This window comes from Aristolochia californica, unplaced genomic scaffold (assembly GCF_029961685.1).
Source record: "Aristolochia californica isolate CCGP_79_NKW_82.1479 unplaced genomic scaffold, dmAriCali1.0.hap1 SCAF_2, whole genome shotgun sequence".
Lineage (NCBI taxonomy): Eukaryota > Viridiplantae > Streptophyta > Magnoliopsida > Piperales > Aristolochiaceae > Aristolochia > Aristolochia californica.
Genome location: NW_027181881.1, coordinates 40,403,284 through 40,420,895, shown reverse-complemented (window position 1 = coordinate 40,420,895; position 17,612 = coordinate 40,403,284). Strand labels below are relative to the sequence as shown.

The 17,612-nt window shown below is 38.3% G+C and overlaps 1 protein-coding gene across 1 annotated transcript in view; it reads left to right on the top strand.

The window, feature by feature from the left end:
* Nucleotides 1-17,006, top strand: part of LOC137955512 (alpha-N-acetylglucosaminidase) — a 77,626-nt gene extending 60,620 nt beyond the window's left edge. The window contains exons 15-19 of the mRNA XM_068802485.1: nucleotides 2,471-2,581; nucleotides 12,583-12,827; nucleotides 15,981-16,218; nucleotides 16,317-16,395; nucleotides 16,495-17,006. Of these exons, the coding sequence (XP_068658586.1) occupies nucleotides 2,471-2,581; nucleotides 12,583-12,827; nucleotides 15,981-16,218; nucleotides 16,317-16,395; nucleotides 16,495-16,730 (909 nt within the window). The 3' untranslated portion in view covers nucleotides 16,731-17,006. The remainder of the gene's footprint in view (nucleotides 1-2,470; nucleotides 2,582-12,582; nucleotides 12,828-15,980; nucleotides 16,219-16,316; nucleotides 16,396-16,494) is intronic.
* Nucleotides 17,007-17,612: the final 606 nt, after the last annotated feature.

Sequence of the window (17,612 nt, the reverse complement as noted above, 5' to 3'; positions counted from 1 at the left end):
AGGAGGGGGTTTGGACCATTCAACCATTTCAGGGGCTCTTGTCGGATTAGACATACCTACAACATTTCGCCAATTTCCTCGCATGTTTGTCCCTTTCAAGTTGTAGAATTCTTTGCTTTGGAGAACCCAAGAGGTTACTTGACCGATAATCTGATCACAAAGAATTTCCGTGGGAGAGCTTTCTGATTGAATTTTCGATTATTTCTTTCTTTGCATAAATTCCATGCAATGTGTCCAACACAGCAAGAGATTAAATTTTTCCCAATTTTGGGAGATGAGAGCTAACCAAAGGATGGTGTTATGTAAATCTTGAGATGGGCAGTATGAAATACTGATTTTATCCATCAATTCGGTCCAAATCTTATGAGCATATGCACAGTGCAGAAGCGTGTGATCTGTTGTTTCGGGAGATGAATTACAAAACGGGCATTCTGGGTTTGGAACATTAGTGTCACGTCTTTGTAAAGCGTCAGAGGTTAAGATTTTCTTGCGGCATATCGTCCGGATAAAGAACTTAACTCGAGGAGGAATAGGTAGTGCCCATGCAAAGGCAGCAGGATGTGCCGCTTGGGGAGTCGGATATGCAATCATATGGTGGTACACAGAAGCAGTGGAGAACATACCTTGTTTGTTCGGCGTCTAGATAACTGTGTCAGTAAAGCTTTTTAATGTCACTTCTGAGAGCATTTTGACCAGGCCAGTGGCTTCCAGAGCTTCAGAATCATTCAATGCTCGCCTTAGATGTAGATTCCAGCCACCCGAAGGCTGCCAATGGTCAGAAACCATCATGCTATGAGATCTTGATAATTGATAAAGACGTTGATGACTATCCTTCAAACAGCTTGAACCTATCCACCAATCCGTCCAAAATAAAGTTTCTTTTCCGCACCCGATGTAGCATTTGACGGCAGACTTGAAAGATGGTAAAAATTTGGCAATTTTCTTCCAAACAGGAAACCTCTTTACGAACTAATAAACTCAAGATCTTTGTACTCACTAATCTATGTGGGACTATTCCTTAACACTCCCCCTCACGTGTGGAACCTCTTTTGTGGCTCTACAAGTGGATAATTTAGGAGTAGGCAGTTTAGGTATAGGCCCTCTTTTGTGGCTCTACAAGTGGATAGTTTTAGGTGTAGGCCCTTTATTGTAGCTCTACAAGTAGATAGTTTAGGTGTAGGCCCACATATGAGTACCTGCTCTAATACCATGTTAAGTAGGGTCCAAGGCCCTATCCCAAAATGACTAGCCAACTTAGGAAACCTCTTTACCAACTAATAAACTCAAGATCTTTGTACTCACTAATCTATGTGGGACTATTCCTTAACAGTGATGTTAATAGTTGGTTCACAGGTTCATCAAACTTTATTGAAGGATTTAGGACCGTGTAATTTATATCTGCTGCCTGTTGAGAAAGGTATAAAAATGGTCATGAAGTCATCTGCAACCTAGTATAAGAACAAAGATTGCGTCTCCACTAATCTTGAGCATTTATGTTGGATGTCTTTCTCTATTTTTAAAGTTGGAACCATGGAACAAACAGGAGAAGTTTCTGCAATAGAAATGCCATATAGTCTGAAATCTGTTCAGGTTTTTTGTTGACCCTTCTCTTCTTTACTAATTGTAGCTTAACCTAGGGAAAATTCTTCAATGACAATTATACCCCTCAGCCTGAACTGTATCACCTATTATTGATCTGACTAAATTGCCACTTCACTATAAAATTACCAACTGACACTTTAACAAATACGTGAGAAGAAAACCAGAAGCCAGTTCAGAAGAATAGAGAAATTAAAACTTTACCTTGTTGTAAAGGGGGTGCTCCTTTGGTTGCTCCTTTGCTTTGTTTGCTGAAATAAAATTCCATTGTTTAAAAAAAAACTTTTTCTATGTAAACTTCGAAACCAAAAGAGAAGAAGAAATACAGTGATAAAATCAGAAAAAAAACTGGATTGATCGTTTTCTGATCTGATGCATTGTAAAGTTGAAACAAGGAAGAAGAAGAGAAGTTTTCTCTACAGTCCAGAAGTCCATCCACATCTTTTTGTCACACTTCTCTTTTCTTATTAATTGTAGTTTAAGTCGGGGTCAATATGCCAATGACCATTATTCCCCTTTTTACAACGGTTAACTGCTCCATACAGCATAAACTACCTGCTGACACTTAAGCAAATACGCAACTTGATATTCACAAAGCAGATGGGCCTTGACCTTGAGTTGGCTTCCAATCAACGTCATCCATAGGTTGGGATCTCCAAAGAAGGTCCACATGTAAGGAGAGGTATTTATAATAGGTCATTGCTGGTCATGAAGTGATCTACTACTTAGTATAAGAACTTGGTTTATACCTCTTTGACTCTAAGCTTGAAGTTTTGAATTGGATGTGTTTCATCACCCGCTAACATTTTCCTATTTTTGTTTTGATCACAGATAGCTTGGGATTAAATAAAAATTTTGTCTTTTCTTTTAGGAATGGCTGAAAAGCTACTCTCAAAGGCGTTATGGCAAAGCAGTGAGTCAAAGTGAGACAGCTTGGAAAATTCTCTATGGTACCATCTACAACTGTACAGATGGGATTGCTGTAAGTTCTTGTTTTTTTTTCTTGAACATGATTAGAAATGTAGTTTCCGAGGATCAATTTAGCATTGTCACCTCTTGGCAACAGTACAGGCTGCAGACTAGAGTTTGAGATTAACTTCAAAGTGGCTGAGGTTTTGACAAAAAACTGCTTACAATATATGAAAAATCGATCAAAGGAACTATGAATTGCGTAAAGTTGGGTGCAAGGCCTATCCCTAAATGACTAGCCAACTTAGAAAACCTCTTTCCCAACTAATAAACTCAAGATCTTTGTACTCACTAATCCATGTGGGACTATTCCTTAACACTCCCCCTCACATGTAGGCCCTCTTTTGTGGCTCTACAAGTGGATAATTAGGTGTAGGCCCTCTTTTGTGGCTCTACAAGTAGATAATTTAGGTGTAGGCCCTCTTTTGTGGCTCTACAAGTAGATAATTTAGGTGTAGGCCCTCTTTTGTGGCTCCACAAGTAGATAGTTTAGGTGTTGGCCCTCTTTTGTGGCTTTCTAAGTGAATAATTAGGTGTAGACCCACATATGAGTACCTGCTCTGATACCATATAAAGTTGGGTCTAAGGCTCTTCCCAAAATGACTAGCCAACTTAAGAAACCTCTTTCCCAACTAAAAACTCAAGATCTTTGGCTGATAAATTGGCAAAATTCGGAACTTCCCAGCAATCTCTCATTGTTTGGGAAGGTTTCCCTCCCTTGTAATATGCTCTCTTGAGCTTTTGCATTAGTAAAAATCAGCATCGTTTCAAAAAAAAAAAAAAAACTCAAGATCGTTGTACTCAATGATCCATGTGGGACTATTCTTTAACAAATTGATTATAAATAAAAGGAAACAACCCCAATAGACATCAATCCTGGTCCTTGTCCAGTTCTTTATATGATGTTCAGCTTCTTGCTGCTCTGCTGGCTTTCTTTCCATGATTAACATCTTGTTAATAAGAAGTGTTGAATGACATAAGGGTGTCTTTTTAATTCGCCATACTTATTCTCTTTATAGGATTTGTGGGTAGATTAGGAAGTTAACTTAAAGTGTTTTTAATTGTAGTAGTTTATGAAGGGGCAATATTGTCTTTTAACCCTTACTAGTGTACTTAAAGGAGGAGAGATGATTTATCTCTAATCTCCTCTTTCCTTCTATGAGAAGTTGACAGCTGCTGCTGGTTTTCACACTTATTTCCTCTATCTCCTTCAAGATTTGATTTGTACCCCTTTACATAGTATCAGAGCAATGCTCAATCTGATTTAGGTCTTCTTTTCCTCTTTTTTTTTCTGTTTTTTTTTTTTTTTTCTGGTTCTCCAGCTCTTGCGGCGGCCCTTTTTCTCTTGTTTTATGGTTTACTCAACCTCCAGGTTGTGGTATTAGAGTCATTACTATAGGGTAATGATGTAAGTACCTAATTTTTTAGCCCTTGATGGTGCCTCTCTGCTTGCCTACTGCCTGTGAATATTCTCTGAGGAAAACGGAAGGACTTTATGCCTCAAATTTGTTTAATTGGAGCATGTTAAGAGACACCCACGTGTGTAGGGGTGGCATTAGTAAATGAGGAGAAGTTTCTTAGAGATGACATAAAATTGTAATTATGCAAGCTGGTGTATGTCCTCTTAAGTCTTTTTCCTTTTGAAGCATGTAGCCCTAAGGGCATTGTAGTCATTGTAAACATCTTACTACAACTATAAATACAACCTCAAGGCATGGGATAGAGCATTCAAGTCTATTCCTCTTGTCTCAAATTCCTCCATACACCTCTCTCACTTATCCTCTTCCTTCTCTCCCAAGAGCTAGAATTCCTCTCTTCTCTCCTTCCCTTGAGATCTTTGTGTTTATGTCTTTGACAAGATTTTCTGAAGCTTATTTTGATTTCCCGAAACAAGAGATCGAAATCGATTGATCTCGATAACGTTTATTTACTCCCGATACATAGATATACATAGGTTAAGTTATAAGGTACAGAAATTACAATAATACCCGTTCATGGTACAGAAATGACAATAATATACGATAACATCCTCCCTCAAATTGATGCTGGTAAGTCAACCAACAACAATTTGCCAACCAAAAATTGATGCCGCTGCCGAGTCATGGCTTTGGTGAAGACATAGGCCACTTGGAGATCCGAAGAAATGTAAGGAAGAGAGATCACCCGACTATCCAAGGTATCGCGGATAGAATGACAATCAACCTCAATGTGCTTGGTGCGTTCATGGAAAACAGGGTTGGTGGCAATCTGAATAGCACTAGTGTTATCAGCATGAAGAGGGGTAGAAGTAGTCTGAGGGAACTCAAGTTCCACAAGAAGACTGCATAGCCATACAATCTCAAAACAAGCAGTAGACATGGCACGATACTCAACTTCAGTAGAGGATTTAGAAACACGATCTTGTTTTTTACATCTCCAAGAAATTAAGGCATCACCTAAAAACATACACCAACCTGTAGTAGTGTGACGGGTATCCGGACACCCAGCTCAATCAGGATCACTATAAGCAATAAGTTGAAGAGAGGAGCCTGTAGGAAAGAATAACCCACGAGTAGGAGAACCTCAAAGATAGCGGATGATGCATCGAACTGCAGCAATATGGAGATGACGAGGAGAGGACATAAACTGACTAACCTGATGAACGGCATAGGAGATGTCAGGACGAGTAGTGGTCAAGTAGATGAGACTCCCAACCAAGCGCCGATAGAGTGTAGGGTCATCTAGAAGGTCCCCTTCATCTTTCCTGTATTTGACATTTACCTCCATAGGAGTATCAACAGAAGAAGTGTCCTCCAAACCAGCCAAGGTAATAATATCTTGAAGATACTTATGCTAGTTTAAGAAAATACCATTGGCCCGATGATGGACTTCCACTCCTAAGAAGTACGTGAGTTGGCCAAGATCTTTCATATGGAAAGTGGCATGTAACACCTACTGCAACTTGGTAATCAGTCCAGAGTCAGTGCCAGTAATAATGATGTCATCTACATAAACCAGGAGAATGACCATGCCCGCGGCAAACTTATGATAGAAGAGAGATGAATCATACTGACTCTGTGTAAACCGGTGGAGAATAAGGGTACCATGAAATTTCTCAAAGCAAGCCCGGGGGGCTTGTTTAAGCCCATACAGAGGACGACGAAGCTTGCAAACCTGATCAGGAGAGGAGATAGTCATACCAGAGGGGAGCTTCATGTATACATCTTCCTGGAGGTCACCGTGGAGAAATGCATTCTTCGCATCCATCTAATGCAACGGCCAGGACTGAGAGGCTGCAATCGCGAATATAGTACGGACCGTGGCCATCTTGGCAACCGGCGCAAATGTCCCCTCATAATCAATCCCATATTCCTGTTTGTTGCCCAAAGCTACTAGGCGAGCTTTGTACCGATCCAAAGAGCCATCAGAACGAAGTTTGACAGAGAAAACCCATTTACTCCCAAGAGGCTCAAGGAGAGGAGGGCAAAGAACAATATCCCAAGTGTGATTCTCCTCAAGTGCTCGAAGTTCTGTTTGCATTGCATGTTGCCAACACTCATGTGCCATGGCCTATTTGTAACAAGTGGGAATGGAAATAGAGGATAAAGTAGTGACAGGAGAGACAGTGGAGGAGTAACAATACCAATGAGGAGACCTAGAAGAGCAAGTAGACCGGCGAAGAGCGGTGGAAGCTGGTGCAAGAGTAGGATTAGGTGACAGGACAAGATCGGAGGGGGCACAGAGGAAGTAGAACCAAACTCAGGGCCACTACATCGGCCATACACAAAACCAAGTTTGAACCTTTCCACAATTGGCGAAAAATCATCAAAGCAAAGTAGAAGAGATAAAGAGGCAAATGGTTGCTCAACATGAGATGGAAAAAAATATTGATTTTCAAAGAAAACGACATTCCGAGAACAACGTATACGACGAGCATGTGGATCATAACAAACATAACCCTTTTGAGGGATAGCATAACCAAGAAAAACACACTTAACTGATCGGGTTGTAAGTTTATGTCGTTCATGAGCAGGGAGATGCACAAAACAAACACAACCAAATGTCCAAAGATTAAAATATGAAAGAGAATGGCCAAACAACTTAAAGAAGGGAGAAACATGATGTAATGTAGGAGAAGGTAAACGATTGATCAAATGAACCGAAGTAGAAAGTGTTTCACACCAAAAACGAGAAGGAACAGAGGATTCAAGTAAAAGGGTTCGGACCACATCAAGAAGATGACGATTTTTCCTCTCAGCAACACCATTTTGTTGCGGTGTCGAAGGACAAGAGTGCTGAGAGACGATCCCTTTGCTTTAAAGAAAGTTCTGAAACTCATGAGACATGTATTTCGCCGCCAGGATCAAAGCGCAAGACCTTGATGCTGGCAGAGAATTGAGTATCTAGAAGTGCAAGAAAACGCTTGAATGCTAAAAAAAATTCGGCCTTAGCCCGTAGAAAGTAAACCCAAGTAAACCGACTATAGTCATCAATAAAGGTGACAAAGTACTTGTAATGCGCATGAGAAACAACAGGAGCAATCCCCCAAACATCAGTATGAATAAGATCTAAACATTGCAAGGCATGAGAGGCATTATGAGGAAAAGGTAGAACTTTACTTTTGCCAAGTTTGCATGATGGACATTCAACACGCTTTATGTCCCAAGACTCCTGAATTAAATAATTTTCGAAGTACATCAGAGTTGGGGTGGCCTAGATGTTTATGCCACATCTTAGGTCCAAAATTAACAACATTACATGCAAAGGAAAGGAAAGAAAATAGGACTAATGGTGGGAGGAAAAACAAAAAGAGGAAAGAGTCGTTCCACTTTAGGCCCCTTCGCGATCATCGTCCTGGACACTTGATCCTGCACAACACAACCAGATCGAGAGAAATGGACATTACAATTATTATCGACCAATTGACCAACAGAAATAAGATTTTTGGAGAGGTCAGGAGATACAAAAACATCAGTTAAACAAGAGGAAAAATCACCAACAGCACTGATAGGCAAAGAACTGCCATCAGCGGTGTTAATTTTCTGATTTCCATCATAATTTCGGACATTGGAAAGAAAAACAACAGTATTGGTCATGTGATTAGAAACTCCAAAGTCAAAATACCATGGCTTAGAAGAAACTTTAGGATTACCTGAGAGCCCAAAAGTAGAGAAAGCAGAAATGATCATCTGTTATACCGTCTCAGGAGTGAGTATGGTCGGTGGGGTGGAAGTGGTAGGTGCAGCAGGAACAACCGGCGAGGCAGCAGGCAATGCAATAGAACTAGAGGCACCAGTGTAGGCATGATAATCAGTAACCAGCCTCCTTGTAGGTCGAATGGGGCGAGTAGAGATGATATGACCTAGTTTCTTGCAGTAGTTACAAAACTTTCTAGGGCAATCCCGAGAAACATGACCAAAAGCTTTACAACTATAGCACTAAACAGCATGCATATCTTGACCCTTATTCCTCCCCTATGCTGCATAAGCCATAGTAACAGGGGCACTAACAGTAGCTCGATGTTCCATGCCAGCCTGAGTTACTATACGCTGCTCCTCACGAAGAAGTTCGCTGAAACAAGCATCTAGAGATGGTACAGGATGATGATTCATCATATTAGAACGTGCAATTTCAAAATCGGAACGGAGCATCAAGAATTGATCTCTCTTGCTTGTTTCATGCACTGCTTGAACAGGAGAGAGAGTGGCAATAGAAACATTAGCATAAACAATGTCTGAATAGTCAACCCAAAGATTTTGAAAACCAGAAAAATATTCCTCAATGGAGAGACTTTGGGTGAAATTAGCCATCTCATATTCCAATTGAAAACGCCGAGCCGTGTTGTCTTGATCGTAAACCTTGTTGAGGTAATTCTACATGTCAGCAACATTTTTATAAGGCTTCAGATTGAGAACAAAGTGAGGCTCAATGGAGCCAAGGATCCAGGTCATGACCCTAGCATCCTTGACTGTCCACTTGGACAAAGCCTCGGCCTCTTGAGGTGCGGGATCACTCCCATCTAGATGAACCCATAACTCTTTTCCCATAAAAAATAAACGAAACTAAAATTCTCAGGCAGTGTAATTTTTACCCATGAAACGAATAGGGAACGAGTCTAACCTTTCAGATGACATGATAAAATCTAGATGATAAAAATCCAACGTAACGAAAAATTCCAACGACAAAATCCAACCTCTGCAACAACAAATTCCAACGACAAAACTCAACCTCTACAACGACAAAATCCAACAGAAATAAGAGAGCATTGTTTTCGTTTCTAACGCCTTACCCAGAGAACCTGAATCTTCTGAAATGAAAAGCAGGACAACCCCAGTGCCGATTGAAGAACAACAGCAAGAAACAAAAGAGAACCACAATACAAGAAGAAGTGAAAGAACTAACAAAATCCTCTGCAAACGATTGAGTCTCCTTTGCAAACGAAATCCAATCGGAATGAAAACGAGATAAGAAAACCCCTCTAGACAGAACCACCGAAAGCCCACGAAACCTCTGCAACAAACCAACCCCAACGGAACCTCTCTGGACAGAACCACCGAAAGCCCACAAAATCTCTGCAACAAACCAACCCCAACGGAACCTCTCTACAAATCAGGAACCTAGAACCGAAAACCGACAAACTGAGAAAGAGGGAAAAGATAACCTACCTCTGATAGCACCGAAAATGTCGAAGGAGTACTCACCGATGATCTCCAACGCCAAACCGAAAACTCCGAAGGTGCCGAACCAAGCTCTGAAAAAAAAAATATTCAAGGCGTCGAACCAAGCTCTGAAACCATGTCAAAAGATTTCTAGAAAATTATTTCATCAAGAGATAGAGAGGTTAGGAAACATATAGTCCCGTAAGTGATAACCCTCAGAAAATTACAATAATGCCCCTCCCCACTTAAGGTATTTTACATATATATATATATATATGATAACAAGAAGAAGAAAAAGAAAAAGAAAAAAGAAGTGTTTTTTGTTCTTCATTTGTCTTCTTTTCCAATTCCTAGTTTTTAGTTGGATTTTTCACTCTCTCACCATATGTTTCATATAGCAAATTATATACCGTTGGAAAGACCTTTGAGTCTAGTTTCCAACTCAAAAAGAATCGTTAAAATCCGATTTTTCTAGAAAGAGAAATTCTCAAGCAGTAGAAAAGTTTCATGTAGCAACTAAAAGCCTCAATTTCTTGAACGTTTTGTACCAACATTACTGAGGATTTATATTGAGATATATATCTCAAAAGAAATCTATGTGAGTCAACTTTCTATCCCAATAAAACCATTTCTCAATCTGATCTTTCTAGAGAGAGATATCCACATTGGAAGAATCAAAGGTCATGCTGGTATCCTATTGGATGCACAAATCTGAATTTAAGCCGAATGTTTTGCTTCACATTTTGATTTGCTAATGTTAGTTAAGTTTACTATTTGCTTTCAAAATCTAGTCAAAATTTTACCAACCGGAGTATCTTTCCTTCCTTAAAAGTTTCTTTTGCTTGATCTCATATTACATTATTTTCCTTAGGAGAAGTCTTTCCTATTATGAGTTTAGTTTTTTTTTTTTACAAAGTCTGAAAATTTTTATTTTGAAAGTTTTGTTTTCTAATTCTAGATTCCAAATAAATGTCCTAAATCTCCCTTATTCCTGAATTATCTCTTGAATATTTTTTTTTCCAAATTGGTGAAGTTGTGTAAAAAACTGATTGCGTTATATGAGAAGTCTATTTTTAGAAAGTTTGCATTATTATATTCTATCTCAAAAGCTTCTTATTGGAGATTTATTTTAAATTTCCTCAATCATCATGTTTATAGAGAAATTATTTTTATCTCCCGCTTGAGTCAAATCTGGTCACATTTTATCTATCCATTGGTTTAAAAGCGCTTCCTTCTTACTTGGAAATATGAAGAGCTGCATTGTGTCTCCTTCCTTTTGAAGTATGAGAGCTGCTGTCTTTTTATTCACACCTTTAATTCCTCAAAGTACTTTCTTTCAATTTGTATTTGTGAAAATCATTTCAGAACAATGCTTATAGACCCACTACATAAAAGGATAGGAGTGTGCCCAATATCCAGCTTGACTCAAGTCTTTTATTCTCACCCAAGAGGTGATTTGAGTTTGAGTTACTCTTAAAAAGTGAGTAGTCTCTTTGTTGTGCCCTAAAGTTGGGCTATTTTTCAGCCTTTGAAATTGAGCAATTTGTTTTAGACTATGACCGTTTTAACTGGTGTATGGAGCTTTGTCATACGGCTACATACGGCTATGAGTGATTTTTATTCTCTCACTATTATGACGTGCAAGTTGGGTCTTTTGGTAAAGAACAAAGAGATCCCCAGCTTGATGGGGAGAAGTAGAAGAAGTACAAAAAAAGGTAACGAATAATGAAGAATTCCATGAATTGTCACAATCAAGTTTTATCTAGCTAGAATATCCAAGTAAGGGCGAGACAAGATGAGAACAAGATGAAGACTACAAACAAGATGTGAACAAGAAGAAGATGAATCAAATCAAGGCAATCAATTTTTTTTTCAAGCAAACAAGTTTTTTGACCAAGGTTATTTGCAAAGTGAAGTTACAAACACCAACTTGAGGGGGAATGTTAAGAGACACCCATGTGTGTAAGGGTGGCATGGCTAGTAAATAGGGAGAACTTTCATAGAGATGGTATAGATTTGTAATTATGCAAGCCGGTGTATGTCTTCTTATATCTTTTTCCTTTTGAAGCATGTAGCCCTAGGGCATTGTAGTCATTGTAAACATCTTCCTACAATTATAAATACAACCTCAAGGCATGGGGTAGATAGAGCATTCAAGCCTATTCCTCTTGGTTCAAATTCGTCCATATACCTCTCTCTTTTTCTCTTCCTTCTCTCCCTTGGCTTCTTCTATCCTCTCTCCCAAGAACTATATTTCCTCTCTTCTCTTTCCCTTGAGATCTCTTATGTTTATGTCTTGTCCCTAGAAATCAACAGAGCATATAACTGTTTGCAAGTTTATAGCTTTGAAACCTAGATCCTTATTTGCATCATTTTGCATTAAAGATTTGTATTTGGAAGGCGATTGATCTAATTGTAGGCTGAAGTGTGTTTATCTACTGGATGCACACCCTATGCCGGTGAAATTTTTAGTGAATGTGTTGTTAATTTGCCTTTAGACTCTTGTATTATTCCATATAGCTAAATCTTCAAACATGGAACCAACAAAGGTAGATGTGAAAGATGGAAATATAACCCAGATTACTCTGTCACACATGATATTCAAAATTATGTAGTGTGGGCTCAAGCAGTCCAAATCCTTTTGGGCTCCAAAGGGAAAGTGAAGTTCCTAATTGAAGGTCCTCCAAATCAAAGGATAGAAGAATGGGAACAAGAAAACCATATTATTATGGCACGACTATTAAATAGAATGGAATCAAAGATTGTGAATCAAATGATTTTGTCATTTCTTCTTTAGTGTTTAACTTTGGGTGGAACTGGGATAAAGGTAGTTTAATTGTAATTGGATTCTACTCAAATTAAATCAAGTTAATGGAGTTTTTCACTTTTCCAGAAATTCAACAGATATAAAAAAAATTTGACCAACATACTGTTGTGGATTGGATCGGATCGGGTGAATTTATATTTTTTATTCATTTGCAATGGATTAGATTGATCGACTCCAAAATCCCCATGTAATTTGTTTTCGTGCAGATTTATTCATTTGCAATGGATTGGATTGACTGACTCTTTCACCAATCTTAACATCTTTTTAAGGGTGGTTTAGGTTGAAGGGACCTTATAGAATAACAGATTTGGAGATATTGTTATCTTTCGTTTTTCACTTGTCTTTCTTTTTTATTAATTGTTAATGTTTTACTGTAACTTTCTGTAATTCAGTTCTGTATGTCTTATAACTTATCTATTTACTATTCATACAATATCCTCACACATTGTGATGAGTGATTTTCTCCTCTCATTCTTTGATAATGATATGATGATTTAATGTGTTCATCGGTATTCTTTTCTTTCTTATCTTTGTTAATGTCCTGTGCAGGACCATAATAGAGATTTTATTGTTCAATTCCCTGATCTTGATCCATCATCAGTATCCGGCTTTGATTTTGCTAGAGTTCAGAAGCCAAATTCTTCCTTGAGGGATGGTGCCAAAAGATTCTTCTTTAGGGAGACGAGCTCTGATATTCCTCAGCCACATTTGTGGTACTCCACTGACCAAGTGATTCAAGCCTTGAAGTTGTTCCTTGATGCAGGAGATGATCTTTCTGGAAGCCATACATACAGGTACAAGTCGAAAATTCCTCATCTATGATTTTGATCAGATTGAGTTACATAATTTAGTATGGTGTGAATATGATGCGGCACGATGATGCTTCAGCCTGAAAATCAGAATGGAGAAGAACAAATAGAAGAGAGAGAGAGATTATCAACTTCATATTCATCAAAAACCTAACATTGTGTCTAAACCCTAATTTAGTAATTCAAATGATGATAAAATCCATAACCAACTTCTAATAACTTGGAAAAATGAAATAAAAGGAAATACAAAATCTCTCCTAAAATGAATAATCACCACCCAGCCAATGTGGTGGGTCCAGTCGTGGCCCAATGCCTCGGGTGGACACTCGTGTAATCAGCGGCATATAATTGGTGTCCCACCAACTCTCTTAGGGTGAGTGAAACTCGACCCTATCGAATGTAAATCCAAATCAGGGTCCAACTACTGAATTGTATATTGTGAAATTCAAGTGTAGTCTAAATTCGTTTTCACTCACCCTATCGAATGTAAATCCAAATCAGGGTCCAACTACTGAATTGTATATTGTGAAATTCAAGTGTAGTCTAAATTCGTTCACCTTGCCCAACGTACTAGGAAACGTTGAACTTCACCACTTCTATGTAAAAACAACTTGCTCGTCTTAAATAGCATCAATATGGACTTTTTTTGCCGGTGCGATAAGGAGGGCAATAAGATCCAAAGGAACATCAAAAGAGGAAAAGGGTGTTGTGTCAGTCAATGTGGTGGAGTCAGGATGTGTAATACAAAAAGGGTCATCGAGAATGGATGGGTGGCCCCTATATGCCATCAAGTCTTCAATGTTAAAAGTGGAGCTAATTCTTGAGTCAAATAACAAGTCAATAAGCATTAGGACCTACCTTTCTCAGCACCTCAAAAGGTCCTGCAGTACAAGCTTGCAACTTTTGTGCAGGTATTATAGGAAACCACTCAGGTCTAATTTGAACCAATGTGTTTTTAGGAGGAAATTTAGTAATTCGTAGAATGTGGTAGCACATTCTAATGCAGAAACTGAGTATAGAGCTATAGTTCATATTGTATGTGAGTTGATGTGGGTCAGATCAGTTCTTCAAGAGTTAAATCTACAGGTCCCTGAACCTATGACTATGTATTGTGATAACTAGGCAGCTATTTCCATTACAAGCAATCCAATTTTTCATGAAAATACCACAAACATATAGAAGTTGATTGCCACTTTATTCGAGATGGTATAATGCGGAAAAATTTTGTCACCCCTTATGTCATGTCTAGTAATCGAGTAGGTGATATATTTACTAAAGCATTGAGTAAAGGTGAATTTGGGGTATTTTGTAACAAGTGGGGCTTTTAGACATTTATGTTCCAGCTTGAGGGGGAGTATTAAAATATAAGATAAAGGGCATTTTGGTCTTGTTATATGGTCTATATATTTTAATGAGAGTACAGTCATGTTCAGAGTATTAGTATTTTTTTGTCTATGGTCCATTTTTTATGTTGTTTAGAGGTATTGATGGGGTAAATGTGTAACTGTCCCTTAATCTGACTTAAATGAATAAGAAGGATAAGGGGTCGGATTCAGAATCCAATTGAGAGCTCTTCTTACGTTCTCTTCCCGTACTCCTCCTTTTTCTTCTTCCTCTCTTTTCTCATTCTTCTATTTCTCAATTCTTGATATTATGCAATGTAGCGTCCGGTATTTTTGCCCATTATAGGCTATAAACGATTGTCCGAGCATTATGCATGATATAACCTCCCCTCACAGACGTGCCAATATTACATATTGCTGACGTGGCCATTATAGGTATGGGGTGGGGTTCAAAAGAACGTTTTCCCTTACTGAAGGCCTTTTGGGGAAAAAAGAGGAAAAAAACAACTGCTCCTTGGAGGGACAGCACATTAGTTTTTATGACATACATCTATTCCTGATACACATGGTTAATGCTCATCTTGTCCTTTTATATGAATTGTTCATGTACCTTATTGTTCTATGCTTTTGTTTTTCATCTTTTTGAAGGGCATTATTATGGTCTGATATGATTGTCTTGTTTCTAACATATGAGTATGTAAAAAGCTAGTCTGATATGATTGTCTTTTTGGAGGGCATTATTGTCTTGTCTGATATTATTATTGGACTTTATAACATGTATAAGCCGTAATGTGTAAAACCTGATATATATCAGGTATTGGGGACCCTGATACATGTTGGGTTCCAATAACACCACCCCTCATTGTATGAGCACCTAATTCTCTATTTCCTTCAATTGATCTTCACTTTTCATAAAGTCGGTTAGTTGGGCCTCTGCCCAATTGTCAACATGTTTAGAACCACAATGACGACTACATGTTAGGGGGGGGCGGGGGGATTGGTTGAGAAAAGATCTTTTATTGGTTGTAAAGTGGTTCACATCCTACTATAAAAAACTTCTTTTAGTCTTGAATTTGAACATTTAAGCTAGAGGCAACTCCAGAATGAGAACTCAAAGCCTAATTTTGAGCATTTCTGCTATGATGAAGCTTATTATAAGAACTTGGGACCTAAATTTGAGCATTTGCGAGGTTGGGCAAGTTTTTTTTTTTTTTTTTTTCAATGGGAAGTGTATCAGCTGTACACTTTTGTATTACAATTGTATTGGGAAAATTATGGAAAGAGTTGAATTTAGTTTTAACTCTCACTCACTTGAAAGATCAGTTAGAGACTGTCAACTCAGTTTATGAGGAGTTATGAGTTGCCTGAGGAGGATATTGCCTTTTTTTATGTTTACAGGAGCTGCTGCCCTGATTCTGATTCAGTTTAATCTGAAATCAGTTTTGAGGGAACAGCTGAGCTTTAACAGAATTGTAGAAACGCTTTTCTGAATAAAGTTTCTACTTCAGAATGTAGGATAGGCAGTTCTTTTGTAACATGTACTTTATTGGAATGGATTTAATAACTATTTGGTGCATGTGTTTGTGTGCAAATCATTGTTAGAATTACTGTCCCTGGAGCTGTAAAATTCCCTGATAAACACTTTTTGTTTTCAAATTGTCTTAAAAGATTGTTGTTTTTGAACTCTTTGTTACTTTCTGATTTGTGTTCTTTGGGCTGGTAGAAGATAAATAACAAATGAATAGCCACGCTTGATGATTCTTCATTATCAATTCTAATGTTACGTGGTTATCAGGTATGACTTGGTTGACCTAAGTCGGCAAGTATTATCTAAGTTAGCAAACCAAGTCTATCTGGACGCCTTGAATGCATATCGAGACAGAAATGTGAAAGCCTTAGCTCTCCAAAGCCAGAAGTTTATTGAACTAATTATGGATATCGACACTCTTCTAGCTTCAGATGATAATTTCTTACTTGGGACATGGCTAGAAAGTGCTAAAAAACTTTCAGTAAATTCAGCTGAGATGAGGCAGGTGGGTTTTGAACAATTGGCCTGTTACTGTTCGCCTACTCATTGACTCAGATTTTCATTTATTTCCATTTTGTTAATTTAAGCTTTATCCTTGTTTAGTATGAATGGAATGCAAGAACGCAAGTGACAATGTGGTACGATAACACCAGAACCAATCAGAGTAAACTTCATGATTATGGTAAGCTTACTTCCTTAATAAGATATTTCTTGAAATTTATGTAATCTATTTTATTTTTCACCATTCTTGTTGTCATGAGTATAACGTTACTGTAACCAGCAAACAAGTTCTGGAGCGGATTGCTGGAGAGGTATTATTTGCCGAGGGCTTCGAGTTTCTTCAGTTATTTACAGAAGAGTTTGAGACAAAACAAGAGATTTCAGGTGGATAAATGGAGAAGAAAATGGATATCGTACTCCAACAAATGGCAAGCAGGCACAGAGAATTATTCAATTAAGGCAGAAGGAGATGCTCTTGATATTTCCAAAGCGTTGTTCAGGAAATACTTCAACTGAAAGCTCGGAGAGTGGCCACGAAAATAAAATAAAAAAATCAAACCAATTCGGTTTTGGATATACTTGTCCGGATCTTATTACACCAGAAGTTATATCTAAATGAATTAAATACAGTTGCTCCTCAGTTTAGTTTATAGTGACTACTAATACTGAAATCTTATATGTGAAGAAGATGGAATCGCGCCAGGAAGAGAGTTTTCTGCAATAGTGTGCAGAAAGTTCCAGCAACCCTTTTTAAGTTGGACCATATATGCTAAACATTATCTTCTTGTTATACATACGATGGAAGTCCTTAATTAGTCTCTAGATCTCATAAATTACATCTTGAACACAGTCATAATCTATTTTAATATCATGTATTCTCTGGTTCAAAAAGGAAAAGTGGTGAGAATGGATTGTGTTTGTTGTTTAGGGAGATGGATGGGAATGAATGCTCGTCGTGGCCATGATCAACGGAGAGATGCGAGCATTGGCAACGGTTGAGATTGAAAAAAGATCTTGCAACCTGCAGATGATCTAATGTGGTAAAACAAGTCCTGGGAGGCCTCGGCGGGACCATCCCAGGATTGACATAGGCAAACTTAGCAGTTTTGTCAACGAAGATCGTTTCATGGAACTTCAGAGGTTGGGACGCTCTTCCTAGGCAAGCAATTCTTCGCCATCTTTGCAATCTCTATAAGCAGCCTTTATGTACTATTGTTAAAATGATTTTTGGGCTGAACTGCAAAATAGCATTGGGGCTTTGGACGTATACTAGGTTACTTCAACGCCATCTACTACCCCATGAAAAATGCTAATTGATTACCATTTAAGAGCCACCCTTAATGATGAGACTACTGCTGAGATGGTTACAAAAGATGATGAGACCTTAAAAGAGGATAA